Source organism: Theropithecus gelada, unplaced genomic scaffold (genome assembly GCF_003255815.1).
Source record: "Theropithecus gelada isolate Dixy unplaced genomic scaffold, Tgel_1.0 HiC_scaffold_136, whole genome shotgun sequence".
In the NCBI taxonomy this organism is placed as follows: domain Eukaryota; kingdom Metazoa; phylum Chordata; class Mammalia; order Primates; family Cercopithecidae; genus Theropithecus; species Theropithecus gelada.
This window is the reverse complement of record NW_020255259.1, coordinates 20,241-31,212: the sequence shown is the minus strand read 5'-3', so window position 1 is coordinate 31,212 and position 10,972 is coordinate 20,241. Positions and strand designations below refer to the sequence as shown.

Genomic DNA, 10,972 nt, shown 5'->3' with positions numbered 1-10,972 from the left:
GGCGTAAACCCAGGCTGGAGTGCAGTGGCCGGATCTCAGCTCACTGCAAGCTCCGCCTCCCGGGTTTACGCCATTCTCCGGCCTCAGCCTCCCGAGTAGCTGGGACTACAGGCGCCCGCCACCTCGCCCGGCTAGTTTTTTGTATTTCTTAATAGAGTCGGGGTTTCACCGTGTTAGCCAGGATGGTCTCGATCTCCTGACCTCGTGATCCGCCCGTCTCGGCCTCCCAAAGTGCTGGGATTACAGGCTTGAGCCACCGCGCCCGGCCGACCTGATGTGTCTTGATCTGCTTGTGTGGACCCTTGGAAGTGAGCAGAGACCCCTTAAAGGCCTCTCTAGGGCTCTTGCTCCTCTAGGACCTGGAACATAGCTTTGCTTCACATTATTCTAAAATATGTCTAATGCCTGGCATGTATTACTGCCACCACGAGGTGGAGTTGAGGGGTGGGACAACTCTTGGGAGGGTCTAGGTTCTGGGCAGATCATCCTGAATCTTTCTCCATGTCCCTAGAACATGTTAATGTAAATGGACTTGAGTTAAACTGTTGGTACACTTCGCAGCATGAAAGGAAAAACGAAAGGGAAACCTTGAGGGTCAAGGTGGAAGGGAGGAGAGGCAGCTGGCATTGGTGTTCGATGCGCTTTGTTTTTTGTTTTTTGGTATTTTGCTTATTTTTTATTTTTTTTATTTTTGAGATGGAGCCTCACTCTGTCACCCAGGCTGGAATGCAGTGGCATGATCTCGGCTCACTGCAAGCTCCACCTCCCAGGTTCACACCATTCTCCTGCCTCAGCCTCCCAAGTAGCTGGGACTACAGGCGCCCGCCACCACGCCCGGCTAATTTTTTGTATTTTTAGTAGAGATGAGGTTTCACCGTGTTAGCCAACATGTTCTCGATCTCCTGACCTCGTGATCTGTCTGCTTTGGCTTCCCAAAATGCTGGGATTACAGGCCTGAGCCATGGCGCCCGGCCGGCCCAAGTTTTGTCATTGTGGGTTTTTTTTTTGGAGATGGAGTCTTGCTCTGTCTTGTTGCCCAGGCTGGAGTGCAGTGCAAGATCTCGGATCACCTCAGCCTCTGCCTCCCAGGTTCAAGCGATTCTCCTGCCTCAGCCTCCTGAGTAGCTGGGACTACAAGCGCACGCCACCACACCTGGCTAATTTTTTGTATTTTAGTAGAGATGGGGTTTCACCATCTTGCCCAGGCTAGTCTCGAACTCCTAAGCTCAGGCAATCCGCCCGCCTTGGCACCCCAAAGTGTTAGGATTGCAGGCGTGAGCCACTGTGCTGGCGGTGTTGGATGAGCTTTGTAAAGTTCAGGCTTTTTAGGGTTCCAGCCAGTAAGGCAGCCTGCTTCTCACCACCCACATGAGCCACAGGCCTTGGCTCTGTTAGTCCCTGAGCTCCCCGGGAATTCTCGTAGCCTTTTGCGGATTCATTATGATGTGGTCTGGCTTAAAACCTCCGTGGAGTTTTATAGGTAGGGGAGACCGGAAGGGGGTCCTGCGGTAGTGTGATAGGGAGGGGGGCTTCTCCCCTGGACAGTAGGACCTAACGGTCTTCCTCTCTTGGAAGATGAGGTTCGGGCAGGAACCTACCGCCAGCTCTTCCATCCAGAGCAGCTCATCACAGGAAAGGAGGATGCAGCCAACAATTATGCCCGGGGCCACTACACGGTGGGCAAAGAGAGCATTGACCTGGTGCTGGACCGCATACGGAAGCTGGTAAGAGTCAGGAGGGCAGGGGACGGGTGGGCCAGGCTGGAGTGGACACAATTGGCCCCATGCCTCTTTGATGAGGCTGGGGAGAGGCATGTGACCCCTGGCTATAGGATGGAGCTCCTAAGGTTTGGGAATTTCTGCTTAAATTCTGTAGGAAGCACGCAAAGGGATGATGCCCCTTCCTCTGTGTTGGCATCATAGACTGTGTTCCAGGCTGAGGCCCTACTCATTGATACTCTCTGGTAGTATCTGGGGAAGGTTCCGGGTGTAAGGCAGGATGAGGTCTCTGCTGGTTGGAAACACAGGTTAACAAAGCATTTAACTTGGAAGAGGAGAGGAAGAGATTGCTGATCCATTTGGGCACTTACAAATGCCATTACAAATGTCAAGTACATTCCTTCATTTAATCCTTAATAATTATACTTAGGAGGTCTCCTTCCTGTACTTTACAGATGAAGAAAGTGAGGGCCGGGGTGGTTCAATATCTTAGCCTGGGTCACACAGCTAAAAAGTGGCAGAGTTGGGGCTTGAACTCAGTTGGTTGGACTATAAAGCTCTGAGTTGTAGGTTGTGTCACTTTCTTTCTTTAAGCTTCCATTTGCTTATCTGTAAGTGGAAAAGCTTGGACCTGATCACATGTTCTTTGCCTGGGAGCTAAGGGTGCCAATTTTTTTTTTTTTTTTTTTTTTGGAGACGGAGTCTCGCTCTATCGCCCAGGCTGGAGTGCAGTGGCCGGATCTCAGCTCACTGCAAGCTCCGCCTCCCGGGTTTACGCCATTCTCCTGCCTCAGCCTCCCGAGTAGCTGGGACTACAGGCGCCTGCCACCTCGCCCAGCTGGTTTTTTGTATTTTTTTAGTAGAGACGGGGTTTCACTGTGTTCGCCAGGATGGTCTCAATCTCCTGACCTCGTGATCCGCCCGTCTCGGCCTCCCAAAGTGCTGGGATTACAGACTTGAGCCACCGCACCCGGCTGGGTGCCAAATTTTTGCATATGTTCACTTTTTCTGTTTAGAGGAGGGCTTGTCAGGGTCATTGGCCTCAAAGCTGTCTGTGGTCCCCAAAAGTTCAAATCACACCCAGTGGGAAAATCCTGTGATTCTGTGAATTCTCTGATAAGAGCTGACATCCGTGCCTACAACGCATCAGTCCTTGCTCAGCATGTTATGCTATTTCATTTAATTGTCACAATAACCTTATGAGGATTTTCTATTGTCCCCATTTTCACTAAGAAGGAAGAGAAGTGGCCGGGCACAGTGGCGCATACCTGTAATCCCAGCACTTTGGAAGGCTAAGGGGGGCGGATCACGAGGTCAAGAAATGGAGACCATCCTGGCCAACATGGTGAAACCCCATCTCTACTAAAAATACAAAAAATTAGCTGGGCATGGTGGCAGGCGCCTGTAGTCACAGCTACTCAGGAGGCTGAGGCAGGAGAATTGCTTGAACCCAGAAGGCAGAGGTTGCAGTGAACCAAGATTGCACCACTGCACTCCAGCCTGGCGACAGAGTGAGACACTGTCTCAAAATAAAAAAGAAGGAACAGAAGTTTGGAGAGGTTCAGTAACTTGCTCAAGTTCTTACAACCAAGAAATGGCAAAATTGATGTTAGAACTCAGGCTTTCCGGCTCCATGTACCTTTCTGAAATTGGTGCCCTGAGTCACCTTCCAAGGTTAGGTTGAAGTCTGTAGGTAGCAGTTCCCACAAAATCAAATGACAATAGCAGGGAAAGTGGGCAAGGAGTTGGGGCCCCCAAAGGGCAAAGTCACCATCCACTGTGGTTCTGAAACTCTCATTCCCTGTTCAACCAAGCTAGTGGGCTGAAACCTTCATGTACCTAGAGGCGTGTGCCCCTGCAGCTTGCCATCCTATTAAAACAAAAATAGAGACAGAGTCTTGCTCTGTCATCCAGGCCAGAGTACAGTGGTGTGATCATAGATTTCTGCAGCCGTGAGCTCCTGGGCTCAAGTGATCCCCCTCCCTCAGCATCCCAAGTAACTGGGACTACAGGTGTGCGCCACCATGCCCAGTTCATTTTTACAATTTTTTGTAGATGTGAGATCTTACTATGTTGCCCGGGCTGGTTGGGAACTCCTGGCCTCAATGGATCCTCCTGCCTCAGCTTCCCAAGGCCAATGGATCCTTGGCCTCAGTGGATCCTCGGCCTCAATGGAGCCTCCTGACTCAGACAGGCATTGAGTCACTGTGCCTGGCCCCATCCCATATTTTAGCCACTCCTCCAAAGATCAGTACAACTCCTTTTATTTTCTTACTTCTTCATAGCTGTTTTGATTTCATCCACAAAACACTGTAGAGAGGTGGGATGGGGCAGACAGAGTCGGTGGTCTGGCGTTTTTCACTGTGGGGTGTTCTCAGAAACTTGTCTTCATGATTTCTTCTCCTGTCCTGCTCTCCCCAGACAGACGCTTGCTCTGGCCTGCAGGGTTTCCTGATTTTCCACAGTTTTGGTGGAGGCACTGGCTCCGGCTTCACTTCTCTGCTGATGGAACGCCTCTCCCTGGATTATGGCAAGAAATCCAAGCTGGAGTTTGCCATCTACCCAGCCCCCCAGGTCTCTACTGCAGTGGTGGAGCCCTACAACTCCATCCTGACCACCCACACCACGCTGGAACATTCAGATTGTGCTTTCATGGTGGACAACGAAGCCATCTATGACATCTGCCGCAGGAACCTTGACATCGAGCGCCCTACCTATACCAACCTCAACCGCCTCATCAGTCAGATTGTGTCCTCAATCACTGCTTCTCTCCGCTTTGACGGGGCCCTCAATGTGGACCTCACTGAGTTCCAGACCAACCTGGTACCCTATCCCCGCATCCACTTCCCGCTGGTCACCTACGCGCCCATCATCTCTGCCGAGAAAGCCTATCACGAACAGCTCTCCGTGGCCGAGATCACCAGCTCCTGCTTTGAGCCCAACAGCCAGATGGTGAAGTGCGACCCGAGACATGGCAAGTACATGGCCTGCTGCATGCTCTACCGGGGCGATGTGGTGCCCAAGGATGTGAACGTTGCTATTGCTGCCATCAAGACCAAGAGGACCATCCAGTTTGTAGACTGGTGCCCCACAGGCTTCAAGGTGAGAGCTGATGACTTAGGAAGGGGGGAGAGGACCAGAGAAGCAGAGGGAGATTACCAAAGATACACAATTCCATGGGTGCTTCAGGCTTTATGTGATGATAAGGGGAGGGGGACTTCAACCAAATGTAACATGAGTGAAATTCAGCTTTGGTTGAGACACAAATGCTGTTAAAGTTTTGTCTGTTTCGGCCATTTTAGAAAAGTTTGGTGCTATTTTAAATTGGTTAATTGGTTAATCACCTTTGGTTTTGTTTACTGAGCAACAAGTAATGATTTGGTATTGGCCGGAATCTACTGACCTGAAGGGCCATGCTTTTGGTGTTCATGATTTAATTCAATTTGCCTAATGTTAGTTATTTTTTTTTTTTTTTTGAGACAGAGTCTCACTCTGTCGCCCAGGCTGGAGTGCAGTGGCACAATCTCGGCTCATTGCAAGCTCCGCCTCCCAGGTTCACGCCATTCTCCTGCCTCAGCCTCCCAAGCAGCTGGGACTACAGGCGCCCGCCACCACGCCTGGCTAATTTTTTGTAGTTTTAGTAGAGACAGGGTTTCACCGTGTTACCCAGGATGATCTCGATCTCCTGACCTCATGATCCACCTGCCTTGGCCTCCCAAAGTGCTGGGATTACAGGCGTGAGCCACTGCTCCTGGCCTTTATTTATTATTTATTTTTTATTTTTATTTTTGTGAGTCTTGCTCTGTCACCCAAGCGGGAGTGCAGTGGCGCGATCTCGGCTCACTGCAAGCTCTGCCTCCTGGGTTCAGGTCATTCTCCTGCCTCAGCCTCCCGAGTAGCTGGGACTACAGGCGCTGGCCACCACGCCCGGCTAATTTTTTGTATTTTTAGTAGAGACAGGGTTTCACCATGTTAGCCAGGATGGTCTCAATCTCCTGACCTCATGATCTGCCTGCCTTGGCCTCCCAAAGTGCTGGGATTACAGGCATAAGCCACCGCTCCTGGCCCTTTTTTTTTTTTTTTTTTTTTTTTTTTTTTTTTTTTTTTTTTTTTTTGTGAGACAGAATCTCTCTCTGTCACCCAGGCTGGAGTGCAGTGGCGCGATCTCGGCTCACTGAAAGCTCTGCCTCCCGGGTCCACGCCATTCTCCTGCCTCAGCCTCCCGAGTAGCTGGGACTACAGGCACCCGCCACCACGCCCAGCTAATTTTTGTATTTTTTTTTTGAGATGGAGTCTCGCTCTGTCGCCCAGGCTGGAGTGCAGTGGCCGGATCTCAGCTCACTGCAAGCTCCGCCTCCCGCGTTTACGCCATTCTCCCGCCTCAGCCTCCCGAGTAGCTGGGACTACAGGCGCCCGCCACCACGCCCGGCTAGTTTTTTGTATTTTTTTTAGTAGAGACGGGGTTTCACCGTGTTAGCCAGGATGGTCTCGATCTCCTGACCTCGTGATCCGCCCGTCTCGGCCTCCCAAAGTGCTGGGATTACAGGCTTGAGCCACCGCACCCGGCCAATTTTTGTATTTTTGGTAGAGAGGGGGTTTCACCATGTTAGCCAGGATGGTCTTGATCTCTTGACCCTGTGATCCACCCATCTTGGCCTCCCAAAGTGCTGGGATTACAGGCGTGAGCCACCGCACCTGGCCTCCAACTTAAAGTTAGTTTTCATGGATATTTTACGCTTCCTTGTACAGCATGATTTTGTGGCCATTTTAATTTTAGAGTTAACCAAATTATTCCAGTTGCCAGAGGAGTATGATGCCTCCCTCTCACAAAAAGATGTGCTCTCCCAATTTATTTTGAAAATGTAAATATCTATCCTGCACATCTCAATCAATTTGGAGTAATAAGATACTTTTATAGTTATTCTATGATTGCTATTTTCCATTGCCATTAACCAGGAATAAGCAAAAACCAGCAAGCCGCGTGACTGGTGGTTGACCAAGTGCCCGCAGTCTGGAAAATGCCAGGCTCAGAGAGTCAGTGGGGAGATACGAAATAGCGAGGGTAGGCCCTGGGGCCCCAGGACCAGGAATGCCGAATGGTTGAAGTCAACCCTCTGAGCTGGACCGGCAGGCATGCAGCCTGGCTGTGCATGTGAACAGCTCAGCCACTCCGCCCATGGTCTTTTGTCAGATTCTGCCATCATAACAGCTACCACATTCCCTTTAACTAGTGTCCTCTAGTCGTGCGCTCTCTTTTTATTTTATTTTTTTAAATTTTTTTCCCCTGAGACGGAGTCTTGCTCTGTTGCCCGGGCTGGAGTGCAGTGGTGCGATCTCGCCTCACTACAACCTCTGCCTCCTGGGTTCAAGTGATTCTCTTGCCTTTGCCTCCCAAGTAGCTGGGATTACTGGTGTGCACCACCATGCCTGGCTAATTTTTGTATTTTTAGTAGAGATGGGGTTTCACCATGTTGGCCAGGCTGGTCTCAAACTCCTGACCTCAGGTGATCCACCCACCTCGGCCTCCCAAAGCACTGGGATTACAGGCATGAGCCACCAAGCCCGGCCCCTAGTCGTGCTTTCAATCATTCAGAGGTTTTACAGGTACCTATTATGTGTCAGGATTTGTCTCTGTTGCTGGAGGTGAAGAGATGAACATGCCTCAGTTCGTCCTGGCAGGAGTTACAAGTGTGAGGCACCAGCTGCCTGCTGGCCTCATGGCTGCCCTGTGTGAGTCTGAGGCTTTGACCTGGCTGTTCTGCTGAGTGAAGAGTGTGGCATTCCTTTTCACTGCTATCCTCCTAGCTACATATATAATTTTGCCTCAACACTATGCTTATTTTTTTTGTGGCAGTTCTAATCATCCTGGCAAAGCCAGTCAAGGTCTTCCAAAACATGAAGTTCTTTTTTCTTTTTCAAATGGAAACAAACAACAAGCTAGTAGGAGAATGAATGGGAAAAAAAGAGAATGAATGAGAGAGACATGGCGGGTGATGGGGAAATTAACAAAAAGGAAATGCCCCCTCATTCTCTCCTTCAAGCAGAAGCTCTGGGGTTATGTCCTGAAGGATCATTATGGTAGCATTAGCATAAGCTAAGAAAAGTACGTTCCCTGGAGTGAATGCTGCTAAACTGCATCTTTTTTTTTTGAGACGGAGTCTCGCTCTGTCACCCAGGCTGGAGTGCAGTGGCCAGATCTCAGCTCACTACAAGCTCCACCTCCCAGGTTTACGCCATTCTCCTGCCTCAGCCTCCCGAGTAGCTGGGACTACAGGCGCCCGCCACCTCGCCCGGCTGGTTTTTTGTACTTTTTAGTAGAGACGGGGTTTCACCGGGTTAGCCAGGATGGTCTCGATCTCCTGACCTCGTGATCCGCCCGTCTCGGCCTCCCAAAGTGCTGGGATTACAGGCTTGAGCCACCGCGCCCGGCCTAAACTGCATCTTACATTCTCTCCAGCAGTGCTTGTCCCCGCTTGACTCAGGTCAAGAGATGTTAGCACTTAGAGGAGGGCAAGCTGGCCCAGGCTCAAGGTTTATGGCAGTCGGTTCAGATCTAGCAACATATGTGACATGGCCAAGTTCATATTCATTGCCTTTCCCTTCCCCACTTTGCCCCTCTCCCAGTAGCACCTCCGCCTCCAAGATGCCACCTGTGCCTAAGAGGAATGACGGCTGCTGTGGGCCCAGTGGCTGGCTGGCTACCCATGTTGCTGCACAGCTGGCTGCCATTCCCACCCCAGCCCCTCAGGAGGATGTGCATTTTAAAGCTATGGATTTAAGAGACTGGCAATTAAAATGTGGTGGTCTCAGTGGGAGAGGTGGCCGAGGACATCCCTGTGGTTCTCAGTCCCCATAAGTAATGTCACGGTTTGCCACGTTAGACTTGTCCCAGTTTCCCATGGTTCCTGGGGTTGGCTTTGGTTTGGGACATGTGTTGGGAAGAAGAGAGATTTCCAGGATAGCGGCGCCACCGCAAGACGGGGCTGGGCTGAGCCTGGGAGACCTGCCATGCTGCCAGAACTTGGCAAGACCTTCAACAACCTTCTTGGATTGGAGTCCCTGCTTTTCTTCTAAGAACTGCCGATTTCCAAAAACATAGAGCCTGGTTAACACCAGCACCACCCCAGGGCCTTTCGGCTCTCTTTATTTACTGCTCTGGAACATCCCTGTGACCTCTTCCAACAGTTTTCACTCTTGGCAGGGAAACTTCCTTAAATTTACTTGCAACACAACTAAAGAGGAGCTTCAGATGACCACTTGGGAGAGAGTACACTTTTGAATAGCTTCGCATCTAGAATGCATTTCCCTCTTACACATACACATGTACCAGACACCTCCCCACCCGCTCCTAATGTTGCTCGTGACTCATTTGCCTACTTGCTGAGCCCCCTATACCAGCCCTGTCCTCCTTCTCTAGCCTTTGATTGCCCAGCCCTTCCCCACCTACTTTTGTTTGTTTGTTTGTTTGTTTGTTTTTTGAGACGGAGTCTCACTCTGTCGCCCAGGCTGGAGTGCAGTGGCCGGATCTCAGCTCACTGCAAGCTCCGCCTCCCGGGTTTACGCCATTCTCCTGCCTCAGCCTCCCGAGTAGCTGGGACTACAGGCGCCTGCCACCTCGCCCGGCTAGTTTTTTGTATTTTTTAGTAGAGACAGGGTTTCACTGGGTTAGCCAGGATGGTCTCGACCTGCTGACCTCGTGATCCGCCCGTCTTGGCCTCTCAAAGTGCTGGGATTACAGGCTTGAGCCACCACGCCCGGCCTTGTTTGTTTGTTTTTTAAGAGACAGGGTTGGCCGGGCGCGGTGGCTCATGCCTGTAATCCCAGCACTTTGGGAGGCCGAGACGGGCGGATCACGAGGTCAGGAGATCGAGACCATCCTGGACAACACGGTGAAACCCCATCTCTACTAAAACTACAAAAAATTAGCCAGGCGTGGTGGCGGGCGCCTGTAGTCCCAGTTACTCGGGAGGCTGAGGCAGGAGAATGGCGTGAACCTGGGAGGCGGAGCTTGCAGTGAGCCGAGACTGTGCCACTGCACTCCAGCCTGGGCAACAGGGCGAGACTCCGTCTCAAAAAAAAAAAAGAGAGACAGGGTCTCACTCTGTCCCTGCTACTAGAGTACAGTGGTACCACTGTAGCCCACTGTAGCCTTGACCTCATGGGCTCAAGTGTTCCTCCCACCTCAGCCTCCCTGAGTAGCTGGGACTAGTAGGCGTGGCCACCATGCCTGGCTAATTTTTTTTTTTTGGTAGAGATGGGTTTGTGCTCTGTTGCCCCGCCTGCTTTCACTTTCTCTTCAGCTCCTCCCTCACCACCTGCTGGCTTCCCCAGTCCCATCCCGCCTGTTGCATCCCACAGACCCACTCCCACGCCCATGACCGTGACTTGAAGCCATGCCAGGTGACCAAGATGCCCCATCCTGAGTTATCCTCTGACTGACTTGAATCTTCTTCTGTGGCTCCTCCTCTTTCTCTGTCCCTCAGGTGGGCATCAACTACCAGCCCCCGACTGTGGTGCCCGGGGGAGACCTGGCCAAGGTGCAGCGGGCCGTCTGCATGCTCAGCAACACCACGGCCATTGCGGAGGCCTGGGCCCGCCTCGACCACAAGTTTGACCTCATGTACGCCAAGCGGGCCTTTGTGCATTGGTATGTCGGAGAGGGAATGGAAGAAGGAGAATTTTCTGAGGCCAGGGAAGACTTAGCTGCCCTGGAGAAGGATTATGAAGAAGTGGGGACTGATTCGTTTGAAGAAGAAAATGAAGGGGAGGAATTTTAAATATACACCTTTCCCTTGGCTGTGTCTCTTTATTTATGCTGCTCCTCTCAAAGCACATGTTCAAGAGCAACAGAACACTGTCCCCACCCCAGCCTGATTCCTGCCTTACCCAGGAGGAGGGTGCCCGGCCCCAGTACCCAGGGTGGCACGACTGGACCATAAGTGGACACTGAACTCCATCAGGCTCTCCCTGGGTAGGAGCAGCTTTGTGTCACCAAAGAAACTGAGGGCCACTCTCCCCGGGGGTGGGGCTGCAGCCCAGTTTCACATGCGAGGAGGCCTAATCAGGAGTTTCAATTCCAGATGGTGCTGGGTCCAGCCCTAAAACATGGCCTGCTCGCTGGGGAGTGGGAACACTCAGAGAAAGGGCAGATCTGGGCCTGGGAAGATTCTGGGGCGGGGGTGAGCGGAAGTTCACATGAGTGGGTCTATAGCCCGCTCCGGGCATTGTCTAGACTTAGCATGCATTCACTCCCC

General features: G+C 51.6%; 1 protein-coding gene across 2 annotated transcripts in view; it reads left to right on the top strand.

Moving 5' to 3' along the window:
• Positions 1 to 10,514, top strand: part of LOC112616918 (tubulin alpha-8 chain) — a 22,586-nt gene extending 12,072 nt beyond the window's left edge. For both annotated transcript variants that reach the window (XM_025373681.1, XM_025373682.1), the window contains exons 3-5: positions 1,576 to 1,724; positions 4,140 to 4,820; positions 10,202 to 10,514. In XM_025373681.1, coding sequence (XP_025229466.1) covers positions 1,576 to 1,724; positions 4,140 to 4,820; positions 10,202 to 10,495 — 1,124 coding nt within the window. In that variant the 3' untranslated portion in view covers positions 10,496 to 10,514. The remainder of the gene's footprint in view (positions 1 to 1,575; positions 1,725 to 4,139; positions 4,821 to 10,201) is intronic.
• The last annotated feature ends 458 nt before the right edge of the window (positions 10,515 to 10,972 follow it).